The 22,944-nt window shown below is 36.8% G+C and overlaps 1 protein-coding gene across 2 annotated transcripts in view; it reads left to right on the forward strand.

Moving 5' to 3' along the window:
• Positions 1 to 2,769: 2,769 nt before the first annotated feature.
• Positions 2,770 to 22,944, forward strand: part of CH1 (Pheophorbide a oxygenase family protein with Rieske 2Fe-2S domain-containing protein) — a 277,391-nt gene continuing 257,216 nt past the window's right edge. For both annotated transcript variants that reach the window (XM_089385246.1, XM_089385247.1), the window contains exon 1: positions 2,770 to 3,102. In XM_089385246.1, coding sequence (XP_089241372.1) covers positions 2,929 to 3,102 — 174 coding nt within the window. In that variant the 5' untranslated portion in view covers positions 2,770 to 2,928. The remainder of the gene's footprint in view (positions 3,103 to 22,944) is intronic.

Below are 22,944 nucleotides of genomic sequence, written 5' to 3' on the forward strand. Positions count from 1 at the left end.
AAATTGGTGTAGAGATACAGAGTTATGGGACTGGAAAACCACTCAAACTCTTTTTGGGCTTCTAGTGATTCTTTATGGTTGTGAATTATAGGCCAGCAGTACATTCGACATGCAGTGGAGACAAATTGAGAAAATTCAGAAGCGTTTGAGTACAAGCAAATTTAAGATTAAAAGCGCAGTTCCTTATGATATCTTGTTAAGTGAAACAGAGACTGCTCCTATTGAAGCAATTGCTATGGTGTGAGTCATAAGATATTTAAAAAAATTTGAGCAAATGGAAGAGGGTAGATGGCCTAAGGTTATCTTTAATGATAGATTGTGCAAGAGCAAAAAAACTTGGATGCAACAAAATAACAAATGGTTTAGTAAATGGGGTATTTGCTTGAACGCGTGTCCCATAAAAAACAAAGAAATAAAAGCTTTTGTTATGGAAAAGTTCCACAGGCGTACTTGGGATAAGGAGTTAGGAAGAAAGAAAAATTACTATATTGAAGTGTTTAATCCCACTCATAGTCATCAACCAAAAGCATACATAGAGGCCAATATCTCTTGGAGACCCAAAATTTTTATTGCTCAGTTAAGGACTAATTCTCATCGACTTCGTTGTGAAATAGGGTGCTAGAAAAGGCCAAAGGAAGTGTGGGAGGAAAGAGTATGCATTTTTTGTTCTTCCGGAAAAGTGGAAACAAAAAACATTTCATTTTAGAATGTGAGGCCTTCAAAGACAACAGAGAAAGTTATGCAGATATGCTGGCAGCTAGCTCTTGGGGTAATCTATTTAGCGAGGGATTTGTCGAAAAGCTAGGAGCATTTATTTTGAAGCTTCACAGAAAAAGGGCTGAATACATCAAGCAGATGAAGAAGCAATCTGTTCCATAGGCTATCTTTAGCCTCGTGGACGTTAAAATAATTTCTTCTTCTTCTTCTATAAATAAAATTATGTGACATGAGTGCCATGCACACTATTCAAAATCATGGAAAATTTGGTTAGTAAAACTATTCCTCATAAATATCGTGGTAGTTTAATGATTTATTCTATGTAAATAATTTTGAAAAAAATATTTAATATATCACACTATTAAAGTTATATATTTAAATAAAATAAAAAAAATTACACTTTAATTAAAAAAAATCAATATTCTCAAATAAGCTTAAATATATATTAAATAAATATTTGTCAAGTTCCACTAGTACAATAGGATGTGCCTCTTTAACCTCATGGGGTTGGTTGTGCCCTGTGCTAGGGGAGGAGACATATTAAAAAATCCAGTTAGTTAAGGGTTGGTGTAGCCCAAGTTGGATGCAATCCCCAGGGGACTTTGATGTCTTAGATGCCCCTAGGTGACAACTCCTCAAGCCTAGAAGATCACAAACAACTTGACAAAAAAAAATATATATTAAATAAATATTTAATTAAAATTTAAAGACTTCTATACTACTTAAAAACAAAAGAGATTTAAAAAAGTTATTTGACATAAAATATTACCTTAATTTTTTTTATTTATTATTATTATTTTTTTTTTCAGAAAGAAAAAGCTTCATGATTTATATTAAGAGTATATAAAAATCCAGATACAAACGAAGGCATGAGGCCTTGAAGCAAAATGAACAGAAAACTGTCGCTGTCCAGGATCAGCAATGCGTGGATCTTAGAGAAAACCAAAAGTTATGAGTGCATGGCACTACAAAGACATCAGAAAGAAAAAGCCATACGGGTCTGAATTCAAAATACATAAATCATCCATAATACCAAGATCGAAGTTAATTCTCAGAAGGCAAGTATCCCAAGATTTTTGCCAAAAGAGAGTCAAGAGGCAGAGAAGAATTCTGGTGTAACATAAAAATGTTACACTTCAATTTAAAAAATCAACAATATCAAATAAATCTAAATATATGTTTAATTAAAGTTTAAAGACTTCTATGCTACTAAACAACAAAGGGGTTTACTAAGGATATTTGATATTTCGTCGCGCACCGCTATAAATAGACCACTCCTTATAAATTATTTTTTTTGGTTTAAAGAAAATAATAGGAAAATTTATTAATATTTTGATTTAAAATATTTAATAAAATAATTTGGAATTTAATAAAACTATAAATACATGGGTTTCCATAAGAGTACGTGGGCAAACCGGAGAAAGGGAAAAATATAAATAATAATTTTTTTATAAGTAAATGTTATTGAACCCTCCTCCATCTTTTTCCATATATTATTTCAATATTTAAACATACGCAAAAATATGAGAGCCACATGTAGTTCTTTGTTTCCGCACTGGGCCAATGGGCCGGGCACTCCATGTGTCGCCACTAACTGAGAGAAGTTAGGAAAATGCTATTTCCACCACTATAGGATCATTAATGCGTTCTTACATGCGCGGGAGATAGACGTTTATAACTAGATAATAAAAATAAAAACGGCACATTACCCATGCGCGTGTTATACAAGTCTATCTCCCGCACATATAAGAGCGCATTAATGATCCTATAGTGGTGGAAATAGGATTTTCCGAGAAGTTACAAGTCCTAGTAAGACAAACGTCGTTTGTTTGGCTACCTATTTGTTGGCCTGCGTACGCTGACGTGGCAACATGGGCTTTAATTAATTAACATAGCTTGTGATGGGCTTGGGCAAGGATCGTGGTGGAAAGAATTGTATGCAGCCGGCCACGTGTCAGGCTATGGAGGGTGAGAGGAGATCGCGGGGAAGGAGTTTGTGGTAACGACTCTTATCACAAACAGAGTGGTAATAAAAGGCACAAGCACCACGATGGCTCGACAATTCCACTTCCCATCCTTATTTTTCATCTGTAGAAGAAAAAGCCAAATTCTGACATTATCATCTTTTACTGAAATTCGGTACCTCTTATTTATTTTTCTTCTCGGAAGGAGGACGGAATGTGGAATTAAGGAGGCAAAGAGATTCGATCCATGGTGACTGCGGCACTCTCTTCGCGTGCTTCTCCTCCTCTTCCACCTCACCATATCAACAGAGCTAGCAAGAGAGTAACCTCTTGCAGGCCATGTTTACTAGTCTCGTCGGCCTTCTCTTTGGGGTCTCGTTACTCTGGATGCTTACTGGACCTTCGTGTTAAGGCAAAGAAGGTGAGTCCCTCTAACATTTCTTCAATAATTCAAAACTCTTGAACTCTTGCAACTGGTTTGGTTAAGTTGATTGAACTTCAATTGAAATTCCCTCCTTTTTGCACTCTCTGGGCAGCTTACCGAATCTAAATGGGCATCTTATTGAATCTAATTTTCAGTGCCCGTTGTTACAACCATAAATAAAATCACGAGAAGCAAATGCTTCAATTAAAAGATGGTAGTGGACTGAATCTAAATGGGCATCTTATTGAATCTAATTTTCAGTGCCTGTTGTTACAACCATAAATAAAATCACTAGAAGCAAATGCTTCAATTAAAAGATGGTAGGATGATCCACTGGCTTCTGCCAAGTTCCCAAACACTACTCTAGTAACAGTGACATTAGCTATCCAGGTTTTCATAAAGCCATGAGCTATATTTATGTGGATGTGTGCTTGTTCATGAAATTCACATTCATAGATAAACACTAGTATAGATCCATCATAACCTTAGTATAGATCCATCTTGATCCATCTTAACCCTAGTGTAGATCCATCTTAACCCCTAGCATAGATACATTTTAACCCCTATTAGGCAGCAAAAGGGATTAAAAAAACTCTTAAGTGTAGCTTCTTGCTTTATATATATATTAATTATTAAGCGGGTTTGTTGTTTAGCTCACTCTGTCTGTGGTGCAACAAAGGACTATTGGACACCTTTGAACTTGAAAACGACAAAATACTGCAATTAGAACTCATCTACCCACTAGAGTTTTGGTAAATCTGCATGGGTTTCATGGCGAATATATGTTACATAATATCTCAATTAGTTGGCCATTAACTGACCTTACTATCTATGCCCAGAATAATGATCACCATTGTTCCCTTTCGTAGATTACACGTTCTTGCATTCCATCTCGAGTATGTCATCTTCTTTGTTGTCCTAGTTTATGGGTTATCTGGGTTTTATCTATCCTGCTATGCAAGTGGCCTTTTGCTCGATAGAAAGTCTGCATCAAAGTTACTAGATTATGGATTGGGCAAACTCAGGAAAAAGTCCGTAAATACAAAAATATTAAGAAATACACATATTTTGGCAAAAAAATATTATTTTTTCATTTATATTGAATAAATCAATGCTCACAATATTGATACATGTCCAAAATTTTATCTATCCCGCATCTTATATAAATATGTAAAGGATCATATCAGGGAACTGGAAACATTTGTTTATAACAAGGCTGTTCGGAGCAAGGAGTGGGAGCAAAAAGTGCAGTTCTCAAAATGATTCGAGGAGTGAAGTGTTTTGGGAGTGTTTTTCTTTTATATAATCCATATATATATTCAAAAAAGACATGTAGAATGTCAAATCAACTGTAATATATATGATCTGCAAATATATGAGAATATAAATATGCTCAGAAATAACAAGAGAGAAATTTATAAACTTCAGACCTTTATTAATTTCAAACCCTTGAGGTAGGGTAACACCATGCAATCACTCCTTAAGGAAGGAGAACACTCCACAAGCCATATGCAAATATGCCCAGAAATAACAAGAGAGAAATATATAAACTTCAGATCTTTATTAATATCAAACCCTTGAGGTAGGGTAACACTATAAAATCACTCCTTAAGGAAGGAGAACACTCCACAAGCCATATGCTTGCCAATACAATAATCTTTGACATATCTTCATGGGGAGTCTCTAGCCTCTATATAGGCTTCATACATACAATACCATGGGTTATTACTATTCGTCTCTCAATACCATATATCTAATACAATGGGCTTATCACATTATTGCTAACTACTTGTGGTCCCTTACATGATGCAGATTAACCACTTTATTTGTTAACTATTACCCATCCCATTATTACATTATTCCATTGGGTACCTCTCTCTGTACCCCATAATATCCCCCCTAGGTATACTACATTCCACTCCTTTTAAACATGTTTCGTCCCCAAAACATAAGAAGAACACAAATAATAAGATCTACTTAAAAGAGTAGTCCACTGGTACCATGCACGTTCATCGAGCCATCCTATAGACAGGTGATTACTCGATCTAGCCGGTGCCTCGCTCGCTTGAGTTGGGAGTTGATCTTGGCGGTTCCGCTGTGTTGATGTGCTGTGGTTGGATCTTCACACCTCTTTATTTGTGGTGCGGGAGTTGTTGCCTTTGTGGCTAATTTGTTGCCATCTTGTTGGTTGTTTTCTTGCTGGGTGATGTGGGTGGTGATATGCTGAAGTTTTAACCAATGGTGTATCTTTCTTTAATTCATCACCTAATGGAGTTTGATTGGTATCTGGTACATGTTGTGGCGCTTGCGGTTGTTTCTTATCCTCCAATATTATTTCAACCACGGACTCTTCATCTGATGTATCAGTACTTGTAACATTTTCTGCTTTAGCCTCCTTGGACTCTACCCGTTTATTGATGGAAATATCCTGTAATGTAATTTTCTTCTTTTTATATTAGAGCTTCAGGGATTTCTTCCGCACATTAATATTGATACTACCAGTAGATTCCATCCAAGGGTATCCCAAAACAACATCCACATTAGCCATATCTGAAGCATAAAAATCCGAATTCAATACATACTTGTCCATAACAATTTCCAAATCTTTATAAACTTGAACATTCTCATTATCAACCTATGCGTTTTCAATCTGTTTTGTTGGAACTTGCAATTTTTTTGCAAAATTAACATTTATAAGATTTTGCTTGCCTAGGATTTATAGACACAATGATCTTCTCATTCTGAATACATCCATGAATCTGTAATAAGGAGATACCAATATAAAATAACCCCACAGGTTTCTCATTATCTTGTTTTCTAGCATGAGACCATTTGTCTAAAATAAAATTTTCAAATTCGTCATCAGGAAGGCTTAACAACTTCTTACTGTCAAGTGAGCTCCACCATATGGCAGCTTCATCTTCAAAACAAGGCCATATGAAAGTTTTCCAATATTTTGGTCATAATGACTTTTGTCTTTTTATGAAGTTTTCAATAGTAGGACTATTATCTTTCCCTGTAAAATATTTCTTGCTAGAAGCCATGAAGAGGGTTTTGAAAAAAGTCACTTACTTTTGCGAAAATTTAAAATGGACACAACTCGATTAATATTGCTTAGAATCCTTATTGTAACCTGTTTTTGGAAATGGAACGACCATTTTGCATCTTTTCATGTAATAAAAATCCCAATCTAGGCACTAGGGAATTTCAGATTTGCATTGCAACTGTCTTGTCATCACAACAAATTCTGAAAAAAAAGCTGATTTTAAATTAGCGATATCTCCCTCATCCGGATTCCGATTCGACTGATTTTTTTTTGAAATTAGGTAATTTTTCAAGAGGATCTCAGATCTGCAATTAGTTTCTCAAAATTCCCCCACAAAAACTGCAAAAATTGACTGGAGATCCGCCATCCATGAATTGTCGTTAGAAAAATTTCTGCAACACAGTTGATTTTTAAATCAACGATATCTCCCTCATCCGGACTCCGATTCAACGGATTTTTTTTTTTTATTTGGGTATTTTTTCGCATAGAATCCAGATCTGCAATTTATTTTTTGCAAATTTTGCTCCATAAGTTTCAGATTTGATCTCCAAACTCGCCGCCCCAAAAAAATTCCTGCAAAAATAAAATAAAATATCTCTCTGCTTTGCCCAAGAAAGTGCTCTGATACCACTTGTAATATATATGACTTGCAAATATATGAGAATAGAAATATGCCCAGAAATAACAAGAGAGAAATATATAAACCTTAGATCTTTATTAATATCAAACCCTTGAGGTAGGGTAACACCATATAGTCACTCCTTAAAGAAGGAGAACACTCCACAAGCCATATGCTTGCCAATACAATAATCCTTGACATATATCCATGGGGAGTCTCTAGCCTCTATATAAGCTTCATACATACAATACCATGGGTCATTACCATGCGTCTCTCAGTACCATATATCTAATACAATGGACTTATCACATTATTGCTAACTACTTGTGCTCCCTTACATGATGCGGGTTAACCACTTTATTTATTAACTATCACCCATCCCATTACTACATTATTCCCTTGAGTACCTCCCTCTGTACCCTATAATACTCCCCTTAGGTATACTACATCAACTGCATAAAACATCAAAACATAGATTTAACTATTGGATTACTGATGGTGATTGCTATTGGATTACACATAAATTTCAATCATCTAGTAGTTATAAACGTATAGCTTATAACACTGTTATCAACAAATTGTAATAGATAACATCAACCATGAAATGAAATAAAACATCATATTCATTACCAAAGAGTTGAAAGATTTAGTCAACAGTTCAAAGGTAGGTTTAGACTTTAAACTTCAAATTTCGAACTGAAATTGCCAATAATGTTTACAAAATAATCCATAATCAGACAGTACTAAGTATAAAGAAAAAGAGACCTCGCATCTACTAAGATTTTCTCTTGCCACAAGAAACCTCTAATTTTTTCTTCTCATGGGCTATGATCAAGAGTAGGAGTAGGTGTAAGTGTTCGTGGAACACGAGCAATAGTTGCATAATGCTGGATGTTGTGAAGATAAAGGAAAACCTGCTAGTGGATGGGGTAAGCTACAAGCATCTCTGCTCCATGAATATGATATCCATCATAATCACCTAAAAGTTCATTTTCCAAGTGCTCTAAAGTTGTGGCTCCGTCCTCCACATTATCATCCTCTAGATTGTTGTCCCAAGTCACATATGTTCCATCATTCTCTGTTCCATCATAATAATGGGACAACAACCTCAAGTTGTAGTGCACATAAACTAAGGTTTCTGCTTAGTCTATATTCAAGTTGTTTCTCTTAATGTTGTGAATGAAGCTACATCTGCTCCAACATCTCTCTCTAGAAGAAATGTTAACAACTTGTGAAAGCACTCTCACTACAATTTATGTAGATGTGTGGTAGAAAAGCCATACATGTTCCACAATTTAATAAAACCCAATCTGTCTCAAACTTCAGATGCATGCAAATTATCAAAGACTCCAAGTTCATTGATATACTTGCTTAATTGGCTTGTTACTTGAGCATACTCCTCTTCATTAGGAAGCAATTTGTCTAATGCAAACATGTACCTATTTCAGAGCTCTAGATCTATGTGTGGTTTTCTTCTAACCCTATCTCCATATGTTGTTTAGGCTAACCAAGATGGAGAATAATATTTTAGTGTAAGGATATATGTTAGGGCGTGGAGTGGAATACTAAGACTATCCCACCTTTTGACCACAAGTTTATAGATATGATCATCCAAGATAACATCTCTCTGCTCAACAATATTTTTGATTTGGCCTAGCATGTTGTTCATCTGCTCATGCACCTCCCCAATCACTGGCTTATCTGCATCCGCAAACTGAATCATACTATAAATGGGTTTGGTGAATCACAAAATATACCTAATCTATTGCCAAAATTGACCATCAAGCACTGTATCCTCCACCTCTTAAAATTCGTGTTTGTTAGATGAGGATGCAACCATGTTTTTAAAATTTTGCCATGAATCACTTGAGACCATACTAGCCAATGCCTCTCTTACCTTCAAAACTTGCTTGAAGGTGAGGTGTTAGCTAGCAAATTTGGTTTTGAAATTTTTAGTAACTCCAACTTGGACTGATTGCGAAAAATGAAGTGCGCCATGGCATGCTTGGTTATCAATTGTATTATATTGTATTATATTCTTCCCTTTCTTGTATAAAGCACTAATCCATCTATAATCATGGTCCTTCATTTTAATTTATCATGCATCAAAAGGTTCATTGTGTGAACAAACACCCCAACCAAAATATGTTACAATACCTATCCTCAATGGTTACTCCTATTGCCTTACAATTAGCAACATTACCAATGACGATTTGAATGACATTGTATGGCCCAATCTCTTGAATGGCTTTAAATTTTAATTAAGGATTCTACAATATTAATACCACTCTTGTAGCGATCTGAGTAGTCATGGACTGGAAGGAAGGCCACACCACTAGCAAATACACCATAAATATTTATCAGTGGTTGGCCTTTAACATTTTTCCAACCATCAGATACAATTGATACCTGATAATGGTTCCAAGCATTTTTTAATTTTCCTAGAACACTATGGATTTTGGCTTTTTCCCTATCAAGTCCCATGGTTCTAGCATTGTCATACGCATGGTTCTTGTATCCTTTAGGGTGACCATTGATGTCGTTTACCATTTCATGCCAATAGCGTGAGTGAAGAACATTAAATGGTACACCACATGCATGGAGAAACTTGTAGATTTTTGCATCCACATCATTCATACAACCTTGGGCAAGGAAATTGGATATTGTTCTACACACTAAATGTCGAGGCAAGAGTCCACTAGCACAGGGGGATGGGGATCAACCACTGAAATAAGTCAACTTGTTCTCATGCCTAGGCCGACATCTCTTTCTAGAACGATCTATATCTTCTTTGGAAGGCCGACTTGATTGAGTACTTGTGACAAGGTCTTGGAGAGTTTTTGACTCTTATAATGACTCAAATAAATTCTCTTTTACAATATGTAACATGCCCAAATGGGTCTTCAATACATGACAATGACTCAATTGACTTTATGACTTAATGACTAATCCTAATAGCTCACAATGGGAGCTTTATCTATAAAATTCCTTGAGCATGAAACCCATGTCTCAAGCATAACATAAAAATAATTTTATTTTTCTTTTTTTCATTAATTACATAAAATCATGATTACACATGTCATTATGAAGACCGAACCTAGTTACATATTTCAACACTCCCTCTTAACTAGGGAGGTATTCATAATCCATACAAGGTACTTGGACATTCTCAATCTGAAGAATTCTCATAAGAAGAGTCGAATTGGTAACCCATCTGTTTAGCATCATATCATCCAACATTGTCACATAGCAAGGCCTTGACAAACCGCTCTATCTCTCCACAAGGTCAGAGCACAATGCTCCGAGACCAATGATTTATAGACACCCTCGTCATTGTCTCTCTTAGAAAATACCTGACCCAGGTTCTCTCAGATTATGTTCCACAGCGACTATTCTTATCTTGGATTCCCAGTCCTCAAAGAATATTGATCCTCTACGACTACTCTTATCTTAGATGCCCTATTACATCCTCAAAGAGTATTGGATGCCAAATGCTTACCCAATTGTCCATTCTATCTTCCCAAGTTAAGACAAGAATGATGTGTCTATCTCTCCCTCTTAACTTGGGAGGATTTAACCATTCTAATGAAGGAATGTACCCAAGCTCCCTCTTAATCAGGGACTTGACCAAGCTCCCTCTTGACCAAGGACTTGCTTCTAGCAACTCTTTAGGTGGAGATTTTTCTACTTGTAGGACTCCTTCCTTCGATGTCAAGAGTTTCTTCTTTGATATGGAGCCTACATCTTTTTGGGACTTCTTGTAGGGCACAAAACCTCCATCACTTTCATTCATGAATCATGTCAGTCATGTCTTCCTTTCTTTCATTGGAAAGTTATTCGTTAGTCCATATCTGGCCTTTCTTTCATACCTTGCTACCTTCTTCGCATCATGTTTCCTTCAGGATTTTTCATCCTATCATATGAGTATCAGTTGTACATGACATCTATAGCTCTTCCCTTGGTAGCCCTGCATTAGCCCATCCAGATATCGTTCAAAAATAGAAAGTGCACATTAAATCAAAATGGTCTTTCATCACGACATATCCTTGTTTGCATCAACATCCTTGACACATCTCCAAAATATATACAATGTCAAGAGTCTCTTTCTTTTTCAGAGTTTATCAGGGTCTTCATATCTTTACCATGGAGATATCATAGTCAAATCTTTTAGTCCTTGGATGTTGATTGCCTTCTCCATAGTTGCATTTTTCACAATCTCTTCCTTTATTTATTCACACATTCCTCTTAGGAACTTCCAATCATAGTTCCTTCAACTTTGTCAACCACCTCATATTTCATATGAGGACATATTATGTTGATTTTATCTAGTCAATGTGTGAATCATGCCTTCATCCATCCTTCCAAAAGAGGAGATCCTTTCTTTTGATCATGCTCTTGAGGTAGAGCATTCATGATATTTGCAACCATATGGCATGACTTAATTAAGCATATATGCATACATACCTCATCTCTTCCTTTTGGTCATCTAGAATTCCTTGATTGAAAGAACTTCAATCACCTTGACCCGCTTCGCTTCTTATGACACCATACCTTTATTCCATGAATCCCATACAAAGTGGAATTCTCGACGGGACACGTGCTTCTTCCAATAGGTGAACCTTCCAGTGAAGATTCCAATGGAGGATCTTGATCTTCCTCATTCAGCAAATGCTTCTCTTGAATGATGTATGATGAGGTTTTGTACTAGATGACTTTCTTCTTCTCATAAGTACTACTTATGCTTTTTAATGAGGTTACCAAGAGCTACATCCTTCTATATATCAACCATCTTCCACGCTTCTCTAATATGATGTCATGAGCTCTTCCTTTCAATCATATGCTTCTATGATGCCATGATGCATCCTATCATGCTCCTTAGTGATTCCTACCATGGTAGCTATACAACAGAAAAACTTGAAAAGAACTAGGTGAGGGAGACTATCTCAATCACAGTAGAGATCTTTTACTTCCTCCTTGGATTTCTTCTTTTTAGCTTCCTCCACTTCTTCTATGATATGGGCTTCTTCTGTTCCTCTTTTGTTGTTGTCCTTCTTGAGTTTAGGACAATCTCTCTTGTAGTGCCCATATTCTTGACATTCATAACATTGAATCTTTGCCATATTCTTCTTTCTTTTCCAACGACCAAATTTCCCAGACTTCCCTTTTCTCTTTGCCATAGCAGCATATGCTTGAGTTTGCTAATTTGATCCTACATTACATTTTGCCTTCAACTTGGTTTCTTCAATTTTGCATGGTGACCATAGATCTTTGAATGGAATAGCTTCCTTCTTCCCATAAATGCTTGATGCAAAGTTACCCCATTCCTTTGGTAGTGGATTTAGTACTATGGTAGTCATCTCCTTATCAGACATTATTTCTCCCAAATCTTGTAGTTGGTCCCTTATTTCAGAGACCCTCATAAAGTATGAGGCTATTCCTTCTTCTTTTGATATCTTCATCTTGTAGAGTTCTTGTCTAAACTAGATTACTTCTCCTACAGTGCTCACGGAGAACAATTCTACAAGTTTGTCATATATTTATTTTGATGTTTCTAGTTTAGATACATAGGGAATGAGGGGATCCTTGATGGATTATATGAGAATCCTTTGAGCCCTTACTTCCCCTTTCATATCCCTTGCAAGTGATTAAGCATCTTCCTTTGGAGGTTTGGTGATTGAGCCCTTAACATGTTCCATGACCTCAATTTCTATGAGGTTCACACCTTTACTTTTCTTTCATGCAAGAAAGTTTGAAGCCCCAACCAGTTTGTTGCTTTCCTTGCAAAAAGACATTTTGACAAATTTAGATGTAAACATAAATATACTTACTTGTGAAGATGCTTCTTCAACCTATTGCCTTCTCGAATTTGATGATGATATAGGTAATAGAAAACTACTTCTTGATGAAGATGGTTTTCTTCAAAAGTGATCCTTGATTCCAAAGAGAGGGAGATCACCTTGAATCCTTTGATGATGCCAATAACTCCTATCTTGCTTCCTTTGGATGAGTAGACTTCGAGATGTTTCAATCTTCTATTTGAGTAGAGATAAGGGTCTTTTGAGGTCTCCTTCTTTGTGATGATGATTTGAGCGAGGATCCCAAGAATGCTTCTAGTGTAGGCTTCTTCTTTGATCAATCTAGGGTTTTGACACTTTTCTTCAAGATGATGATGTAGCCCTTGTCTTCAAAATGCCTTGGAGATGAGAGGATCTTCTTGATTCTTTGATGCCCTTGATATCCTTCTAGAACTTTGGTCCTTGAGTGCTTGAGTGTCCCTTATTGAGTTTCCCTTCCTTGATTTGTCACCTTAGCTCTGATACCATGTTGAGAAATCTAGGGCAGAGAGATGAGGTGATTTCTCTAGCAATGATAACTACTTGTGAATACTTTTTACTTCTCTTGATTAGGTTCTTCTTTAGCTTGATTATTATTGTGTTCTTTTCATCAAACAACTATCAAAATATAAACAACAATGAGACAAGGGACACAAGATATAGGCAATCATCCAGGGCCAAAACCTCTCCAATCTTGAGAGGAAAACCCACCAAATTCTTCTTCTTATAGAATCTTCAATTGATGAATTCCAAGACCAAGACCCTTGACCTACTAACCTCTCCAAGACCAAGTCACAAGACCTTTTGAACAACTTCTTCTTTTCTTCCAAGTCAACGCTTGTCAAACTAACTTCTTGTACCTCTATTCTCGGCTTCTCTGAAATTCAGCTTCTTTACATAGACTTGCCTGAAATCACTGCAATTTCAGGCACATGTGAGCTGATTGGAGGAGTTTGATGAGGTTTTTCTCCTTTGCTTAACTTGGAGACTTGTTGTGATCTTAGCTAGCAAATGTACCCTTCACTTGGACTAGATCTCGTATTCCTTGAGGTCTGCAATACCTAGCTGTAGAAACCCTAGCTACAGTCACACGTGTGAGGAACATGACCCAAAAATAGTGCTAAAATAGTTCAATCTTCTTCTTTTTCCCTTCGTTGGATGAGAGGCTTCTTCCCTTTGCTCACACTTCTTTCTTCTTTTTGGATGTTTTATGGATGATCTTCCAAGTGAGGTCGAGTCCTCCTTTGTATAGTGATATGCCCATGTAAATAAGCCAACTTGTTCTCATGCCTAGGCCGACATCTCCTCTAGAAAATCTATATCTTCTTTTGAAGGTCGACTTGATTAAGTACTTGTGTCAAGGTCTTGGAGGGTCTTTGACTCTTATAATGACTCAAATAAATTCTCTTTTACAATATGTAACATCCCCAAATGGGTCTTCAATACATGACAATGACTCAATTGACTTTATGAATTAATGACCAATCCTAATAGCTCACAATGGGAGCTTCATCTATAAAATTCCTTGAGCATGATACCCATGTCTCAAGTATAACATAAAAATAATTTCATTTTATTTTTATTTTTATTAATTACATAAAATCATGATTACACATGTCATTATGAAGACCGAACCTAGTTACATATTTCAACATGAACCTAGTTATACATTTCAACATAAGGAAACCCCAAAGAAGTATCCTCCTAAAAAGAATAACACCAAAAAGGATCATCCAAAAGGAGAGCTCAAGCATAAAAACAAAGATAAAGAGATTGAATTGGACATTGATGCGGGCGTTGCTGTGAGTAAAATGAGTATGCAGGTCCCATAAAGGAGATTGTGATGATCTCATCCTAGAGATGGCAAGCGAAAAAAACTTTAGGGCTTGATGAAGAGGACCCTCTTATCATGTTACAAAACATCCACTTCACTAAGACTAATCCTGGCCATGAACCATTCTTATTAACCTTGAACATAAATGACCTTCTCCTCCACATTTGTATGTTGGATTCAAGGGCTTTGCTAATATCATGCCACTAAAGGTTAGGAAGAAACTCAAGTTGAAATATCCCCTGAAATTATAAGAATGTGTGTGATTTTGACTCTAGATCAATTCCCATTGAGGGCCTCATTAAAGACCTCAAAGTAGCATTAGCTATGAATGAAGACATATCCTTGCTTATGGACGTTGTGGTTATTGATAGACCGGATGTGTGGGGAATGTTGTTGTCTAGAAAATGGGACGCCACTGTGGGTGTTCAACTTCAAATGGATTTATATTACGCCACTATCCCACAACTTGATGGGACCCCATTCATTCTTTATAGGGAGCTCTCTTTTCCAACTCATGTTGACGAAGTCGACTTGTTCTCATGCCTAGGCCGACATCTCCTTCTAGAACGATCTATATCTTCTTTTGAAGGCCGACTTGATTGAGTACTTGTGACAAGGTCTTGGAGAGTTTTTGACTCTTATAATGACTCAAATAAATTCTCTTTTACAATATATAACATGCCCAAATGGGTACATGACAATGACTCAATTGACTTTATGACTTAATGACCAATCCTAATAGCCCACAATGGGAGCTTGATCTATAAAATTTCGTGAGCATGAAGCCCATCTCTCAAGCATAATATAAAAATAATTTTATTTTTCCTTTTCTTCATTAATTACATAAAATCATGATTACACGTCATTATGAAGACCGAACCTAGTTACATATTTCAACACTCCCTCTTAACTAGGGAGGTATTCATAATCCATACAAGGTACTTGGACATTCTCAATCTGAAGAGTTGGATTGGTTACCCATCTGTTTAGCATCATATCATCCAACATTGTCACATAGCAAGGCCTTGACTAACTGCTCTATCTCTCCACAAGATCAGAGCACAATGTTGGTGAGACCAATGATTTATAGACACCCTCATCATTGTCTCTATTAGAACATACTTGACCCGGGTTATCTCAGAGTATGTTCAGCCAAGACTATTCTTATCTTGGATTCTCAGTCCTCAAAGAATATCGGTTCTCTACGGCTACTCTTACCTATCAACCTTTGTGTAAAGTCTATATAAGAAGTGATGTTTGCATGTTCCAATGTCACCAGTCGATGATACCACCAATCATGTGCTTCTCCTTCTAGGTGTAGCGTGGCAAATTGAATAACTTTTGTTTCTTGCATGGGGTTAAGTCGGAAATAGTTGTCCAACTTTTGCACCCAAGCCCTTACTGAGCATTTTGATGACCCATCAAAAGAGGGGATGGGAAGCTTCCCTACCTTGCACACCAAATCCGGATTTTGTAGTTCCCCGGGCCTCTTTTGATATTTGATGTTTCTGTATTCCTGGAAAGTTAAGGTTGCTCGAGTGTTCTCTTGTAGTGTTGTATACTCTCAGAAGTATTCATTAAAGAGTCTATTCTGCTCTGCCACTTCTTGGGTCATTGTCTGTTGTTGGTTTAAAAATTGACGGAGTAAGGCTCTGAGACTCCTTCCACTATTTGTCCTATTGTGTGTATGAGGAACAACATTGGAGAAACCAGGGTTATGGCTACTGCTTCCTTCAGTACCAACCTTGTTACCTGTGTTCAACGCATTGCTACCAAGATTATTTATGGCTTGGACAATAGCCTGAGCCATATGTTGTTGTCCTTCGAGTAGCACATTGGTCATTTGCTACTGCTGTTGGAGTATAACATTGATTAGGTCACTAGGATCCTATTCCTCTTGCCCAGTTCTATCCCCCATAGTTGGTTGATGGGTTTTTCTCTTCCTTCTTATAGTGATGTTGCTTGTATCTCCTGGAAGCATTCAAGGCTCATGCACTCACAAGCTGGAAGGATGCTTGTGCTTTGATACCACTGTAAAATACTAGGGTAATTTTTTGCCTAGGGTATCTTAAGATTCCTTTCTATTTAGAGAAAGAACACAAATTTTCCCAGTGCAAATATATCCTTCATAAAACTGATACTATTCTTTTATCAACACAGGGATCCATATAGTTCAACAATTCACAGTATTAAGGTAGTCCAACTCCAACAATTCAGTATAAATCAACCAATCCCAGAACGGTCTTTAAACAATGTTAAACTAACTCAGACTTCAACATAAACTAACCAATTCTATAATAGTTCCAACAGTGCTAATTTGATTCAAATTCCAGCATAAATCAACTAGTACAAACAATGCTAATCTAATTCAAAATTTGATTTCTGACTAACTCATTGAAGCAACTGTGAAGAATTCTCTCTGGCAAACTCTTCGTCAATCACTATTGCTGAAACCCTCACTAATGTCTCCCATGCTATCACTGCACCCTTGCGGTCACTGTAAATCTATTCCCCTGAACTGTTTGAATGATCTCCAAAGTCCCCATCGATCTTCTCTTATAATCTCTCATTGACAAATCGATGGCCATGATCTAATTCCAATCAATGTGTTGGGTCCTTATAATACTAGTGATTACCCCATTACTATTGTAGTTGTATCCCTTATTAATATTGTTGTGCCCCTATTGTCCCCATATTGTTATTACTGTGCCCCATTAAATTCCTCCATTGTTATTTCTGTGGCTTTATATTATTATTGTTAGGACGGCTGGGTTATATTATGACTCCTTAGACTCCTATATATAGAAAGGAGGTTTTGTCATTTGAATCATCCAAGAATTGTTCATTTATGTAATGTAAAGGAGGTTGCCCCCTCGAAGAGGCTGAATTCTAAGGCGTAATCTATCTTTTCTATCTTTTTCTTGAACTGGTTTCATAACATTTGGTATTAGAGCTTTGGATTCTAGGGTTTCGCTGCTCCAAACAGGTCATCGTGGCATTTTCGCTATAACTTTTTTTCTGCGACGTTTCAGAAGCTAAAAAAAACCCATTTGAGAAGAAATTGCGTTGAATCTCGGGTCCAAATTTCAGATCTTTTCGCACTATATTTGCGGAGATATGATCCAAGGAAGTTGGTTTTTTTGCAGACTCCTGAATTACATTCCAAACAGGTGACCTGGGGAAAATCGTCATAACTTTCTCTCTAAGCATCGGATTGAAATTTCGTAAGAAGGTACAAAAAGAGGATGGAATGTAGTTTCTTGTATATCTTTTTCAGAGCTAAAGGTCGAAACAGGGACACCTGGCACGTCGTACAAGTTCGCTCTACTGAACTAGTCTATAATCAGGTCATTGTGGGAGATTTGACATAACTTTTCCTTGGAGAATCCAATTGGGATCAGACTGGTGGCATTGGAAAGAGGACACAGAGGGCTACTACAGATCGCAATTTCAGAACTGGATGATCTGAAATTACAGAGATACATCAGAGGCAATATCGAGCTCCTACAAAGTGAAAAAAGGTGTGTAGATGTTTTTAAATTTTTGCTTAAGCTTGGTTTGAAAAATTATTTTGAAGGAATTCAAAGGGCATAGTAGAGCATTGTTATCGGTAACTAATGCCCCGAGGAAAGATAATGCAAACACCTAGTAAGCAACCTGAAAGCCCTAGCATGACTCATGAAGAAGAGGAAGAAATGCTACATGATATATCAAAATTACAAGACCAAGTGCAACAAATTTCACTATCACAAAAGCTAACAGAAGCTAAGATAAATGGCATGGAATCTAAGATAAAGGATGTGGAAGCTAAGATTGACGATTTGAAGACAGGTTTGAAGAGTGACATGGGAGATTTGAAGACAGATTTGACAAATTTCTACAAGAAATACTTACTAATAGTGAAAAGGTAGTAAAGGAAACTCATGATGCGAACAAAAGAAATGTTAATCATGATTTCATAGACTCTAATGTGGTATCGAAGACCCACCATATTCCAAAAATCGATATGAGGAAGTTTGATGGCAAGGATCCCGCAACATGGATATTACAGATGGAGCAATTTTTCGATCTCAATAATGTGCAAAACACACAAAAGGTACGTATTGCAACTTTATATTTGGAACCAAATCAGTTTGTATGGTATCAATGGCTTTGCTTTCGTAAACAAATTATCACTTGGGCAATTTTTACGGAAGAATTGACAGCACATTATGAGGATACAAAAAGCAACACTTTTTTTAGCCAATTGATAAGTCTCAAACAAAAGGGTTCAATAATGGAGCACATTGAGGAGTTCCAAAAATTGAACATAATGGTAAAAAATATTCCAGAGGAGCATAGGATTGATGTGTTCATAGGGACTTTAAAGGATAATATCCAACATGATGTTCGCCTTTGGGAACCTGATTCATTAGAGAAGGCATTCAGGTTAGTAAGAAAAATGGAAAGCAAAATTATGGCAACTAGGAAACATACCACTCACAACTATAAAGATGGAAGTGTTGTTGCCCCTAGTCTTCCACATCCTATAAGGTTGACACCACAACAATTGGAAGAAAAAAGAGCAAAAGGGCTTTGTTATAGTTGTGATAGCAAATACACTAAAGGTCATAAGTGTGCTGAGAAGAAGTTATTCTACATAGATTGTGAAGAGGAAGAAGAAAAGGAGCAAGAAAGGTTAAAAGAAGATGATATACTCCAAGAACAAAGCCTAGATAAAGAAGAAATGAATCCGACCATATCTTGTAATGCATTGGCGGGAATTACCACTCCTCAAACCATCGAGATAGAAGGACAAATCAAGAAGAAAAAGGTAATAGTGTTGATTGATTCAGGAAGTACCCACAATTTTATTAATTGTAAGGTAGCAAAAGAATTGAATTGCTTCTTATATCCAGCACCAGAGTGTCAAGTGATGATTGCAAATGGAGGAATAATAAATTGCTCAGGAAAGTGCCATAATATCAAGCTATCGATGGGAGAATATGTATTGACTAGCCCAATGCTTTCCATTCCAATGGGAGGTGTTGATGTTGTACTAGGAGTCCAATGGCTACAATCTTTGGGTACAATAGCTTTTAATTTTCAAAAACTTTTCATGAAATTTTCTGTGGAAGGAAGTTGAATTAAGGGGTATTGCAGGGAAACCGAGAAAGATAATCAGCGCTAACGGTATGACGAAGCTTCTAAAAAAGGAAAAAAGAGGTGTAATTGCACAATTATGTTTGCTAGATGTTTCCACGTTGGAATCATCTATTTCTCCAGATCTCCAAAAAGTCTTGGACAATCATTCCAAGGTATTTGAGACTCCCAAAGGTCTTCCACCTATTCGTGATCATGATCATGCTATTCATTTGATTCCAGGAAGTGTTCCTCCAAACATCAGGCCGTACAGATATCCCTATGCCCAAAAGAGTGAAATTGAACGTATGGTTGCAGAAATGCTAGAGGCTGGTATAATTCAACCGAGTCAAAGTTATTTCTCTGCTCCAGTAGTATTGGTGCACAAGAAGGATGGATCATGGCATATGTGTCCGGATTATAGGGAGCTCAACAAGCTCACTATTAAAGATAAGTTTCCCATTCCTGTCATTGATGAATTACTGGATGAATTGCATGGATCAATTTACTTCACCAAGTTGGATCTTCGTTCAGGATATCATCAAATTAGAATGAAGACTGAAGACATTCCGAAAACAACATTTAGAACTCATGAGGGTCATTATGAATTTTTGGTCATGCCTTTTGGCCTTACCAATGCACCTTCAACATTTCAAGGTTTGATGAATTCCATTTTCAAACCATTCCTTAGAAAATTTGTGTTAGTATTTTTTGATGATATACTAATCTACAGCAAGTCTTGGAAGGATCATGTTGAACATGTTGACAGGGTGCTACAACTATTGGAGGAGAAACAATTATATGCAAAAAGATCCAAATGTTTCTTTGGAGTACAAGAGGTGGAATATCTGGGTCATATTGTATTTCATGAAGGAGTTAAGGTAGACCCTAGCAAAATTAAAGCCATTAAGGAATGGAAAATCCCCACATCCATAAAGCATCTGCGAGAATTTCTCGGGTTGACAGGGTATTATCGCAAGTTTGTTAAGAATTATGGGAGAATAGCAGCACCTCTAACAACATTATTGAAGAAAGATGCATTTTCATGGACTCCAGAAGCAACAAAGGCCTTCGAACATCTTAAAGAGGCAATGTGCCAAGCACCGGTCTTAGCTACACCAGACTTCACAAAAACCTTTATTATGGAATGTGATGCTTCAGGAAATGGAATTGGTGCTGTTTTAATGCAAGATGAAAGACCCATTGCTTTTGAAAGTCGTCCAATCAAGGGAAAGTTTTTACACAAAGCTATTTATGAAAAGGAAATGTTGGCAATACTCCATGCACTTAAGAAATGGTGACCCTACCTAATGGGAGGACACTTCAAGGTAAAAACGGATCATGATAGCCTTAAATACTTTTTAGAACAAAGATTATCCTCTGAAGAGCAACAAAAGTGGGTCACAAAGATGTTGGGTTATGACTTTGAAATCATCTACAAAAAAGGGAAGCAAAATGTGGTGGCAGATGCATTCTCAAGAAAGGATGAGGATGTGGAAGCATTGTTGTGCGCCATTTCTATTATCCAACCAGATTGGATAAACGAAGCAAAGGAGGAATGGAAGAATGGCGAAGAAGTGTGGGCACTTATTTGAAAGTTACAACAAGATTCCAGTACGTCTGATACATTTAGTTGGCAAAATGAAGTTATGGTACAAAGATCGCTTATACCTCTGTAAGAATTCCCAGCTAAAACAAAAGATTCTTATGGAATTGCACACTTCTCCCTTAGGAGGGCACTCAGGATTTTTAAAAACTTACCACAGGGTTAAGAAGGAATTTTTTTGGGATGGCCTTAAATCAGATATTCAAAAGTTTGTGGCAGAATGTTTGGTTTGCCAACAAAATAAAGTTGAAACAATTAAGACACCGGGTCTATTACAACCTTTATCCATTCCAAGCCAACGTTGGGAGGAGGTTTCAATGGATTTTATCACAGGTTTACCCAAATCTAAGGGAAAGAGTGTCATCATGGTGGTAGTTGACAGACTTACCAAATATGCACACTTTTGTGCATTATCACATCCATTTAAAGCCAGTACAGTTTCTTCTGCATTTATGGAAACAATTCAAAAGCTACATGGAAACCCAAAGATTATTGTAAGTGACAGAGATCCCATTTTCACTGGAAATTTTTGGACAGAATTATTTTCTTGTCTTGGTACTCAGTTAGCTCATAGCTCATCTCATCATCCTCAATCTGATGGGCAAACTGAGATAGTAAACCAATGTTTGGAAGGATATCTTCGTTGCTTTGTATCTGATAAACAGACACAATGGGTCAAATGGTTGCCTCTGGCTGAATGCTGGTATAACACTTCCTTCCATACAACAACAAAAATGACCCCATTTATGGCACTTTATGGATATCAGCCACCATCCATCACATTATATTTAAGAGAAAATTCTAAGGTTCAAGCAGTGGAACATCACATCGAACATCAACAACAAGTCCTCCAACTCTTAAAGGATAGCCTCGTGTTGGCACATAATAGAATGAAACAACAGGCAGATTAACATCAGAGCGAAAGAAGTTTTGATGTAGGTGATTGGGTATTCCTATGGCTACAACCATATAAGCAAATGTCCCTCAAGCAAGCTAAGAAGGATAATAAATTATCACCAAAGTATTATGGTTTGTACAAGGTGTTGCAAAAGATTGGTACTATGGCATACAAATTGGAGCTTTCTGCAGCTTCTCGATTGCATCCAGTTTTCCATGTTTCATGTTTAAAGAAGGTTATAGGCGACAAGGTCCCAGTTCAAACAATATTGCTAGAACTTGACGATGAAGGAAAGATTATATTGGAACCAGAAGTAGTCATAGAAACAAGAACTCGACAGCTACGAAATCGATCAATTTCAGAATTTCTTATCAAGTGGAAGAACTTATCTGCTGAAGATTCCACATGAGAGGATGATAATTTTATACAGAAGCATCTAGAACTACTCAAGCGTTGAGGACAACACTTTTTTGAAGGAGAGGGGTATGTTGGGTCCCTATAATACTAGTGATTACCCCATTACTATTGTAGTTGTATCCCTTATTAATATTGTTGTGCCCCTATTGTCCCCATATTGTTATTACTGTGCCCCATTGAATTCCTCCATTGTTATTTTTGTGGCTCCTTAGACTCCTATATATAGAAAGGAGGTTTTGTCATTTGAATCATCCAAGATTGTTCATTTATGTAATGTAAAGGAGATTGCCCCCTCGAAGAGGCTGAATTCGAAGGCGTAATCTATCTTTTCTATCTTTTTCTTGAGCTGGTTTCATAACACAATGGCTAAGATCATCTTGACTTCTTCAAATCACTTTTCTAGAAGTCAGTAGAACAAAATTGATTTGTTTCAATTAATCTTGATTAATTAACCCATTTCCCTA

Source organism: Pinus tabuliformis, chromosome Q, assembly GCF_031772625.1.
Source record: "Pinus tabuliformis cultivar Carrire ecotype Pingquan chromosome Q, CPIR1, whole genome shotgun sequence".
Lineage (NCBI taxonomy): Eukaryota > Viridiplantae > Streptophyta > Pinopsida > Pinales > Pinaceae > Pinus > Pinus tabuliformis.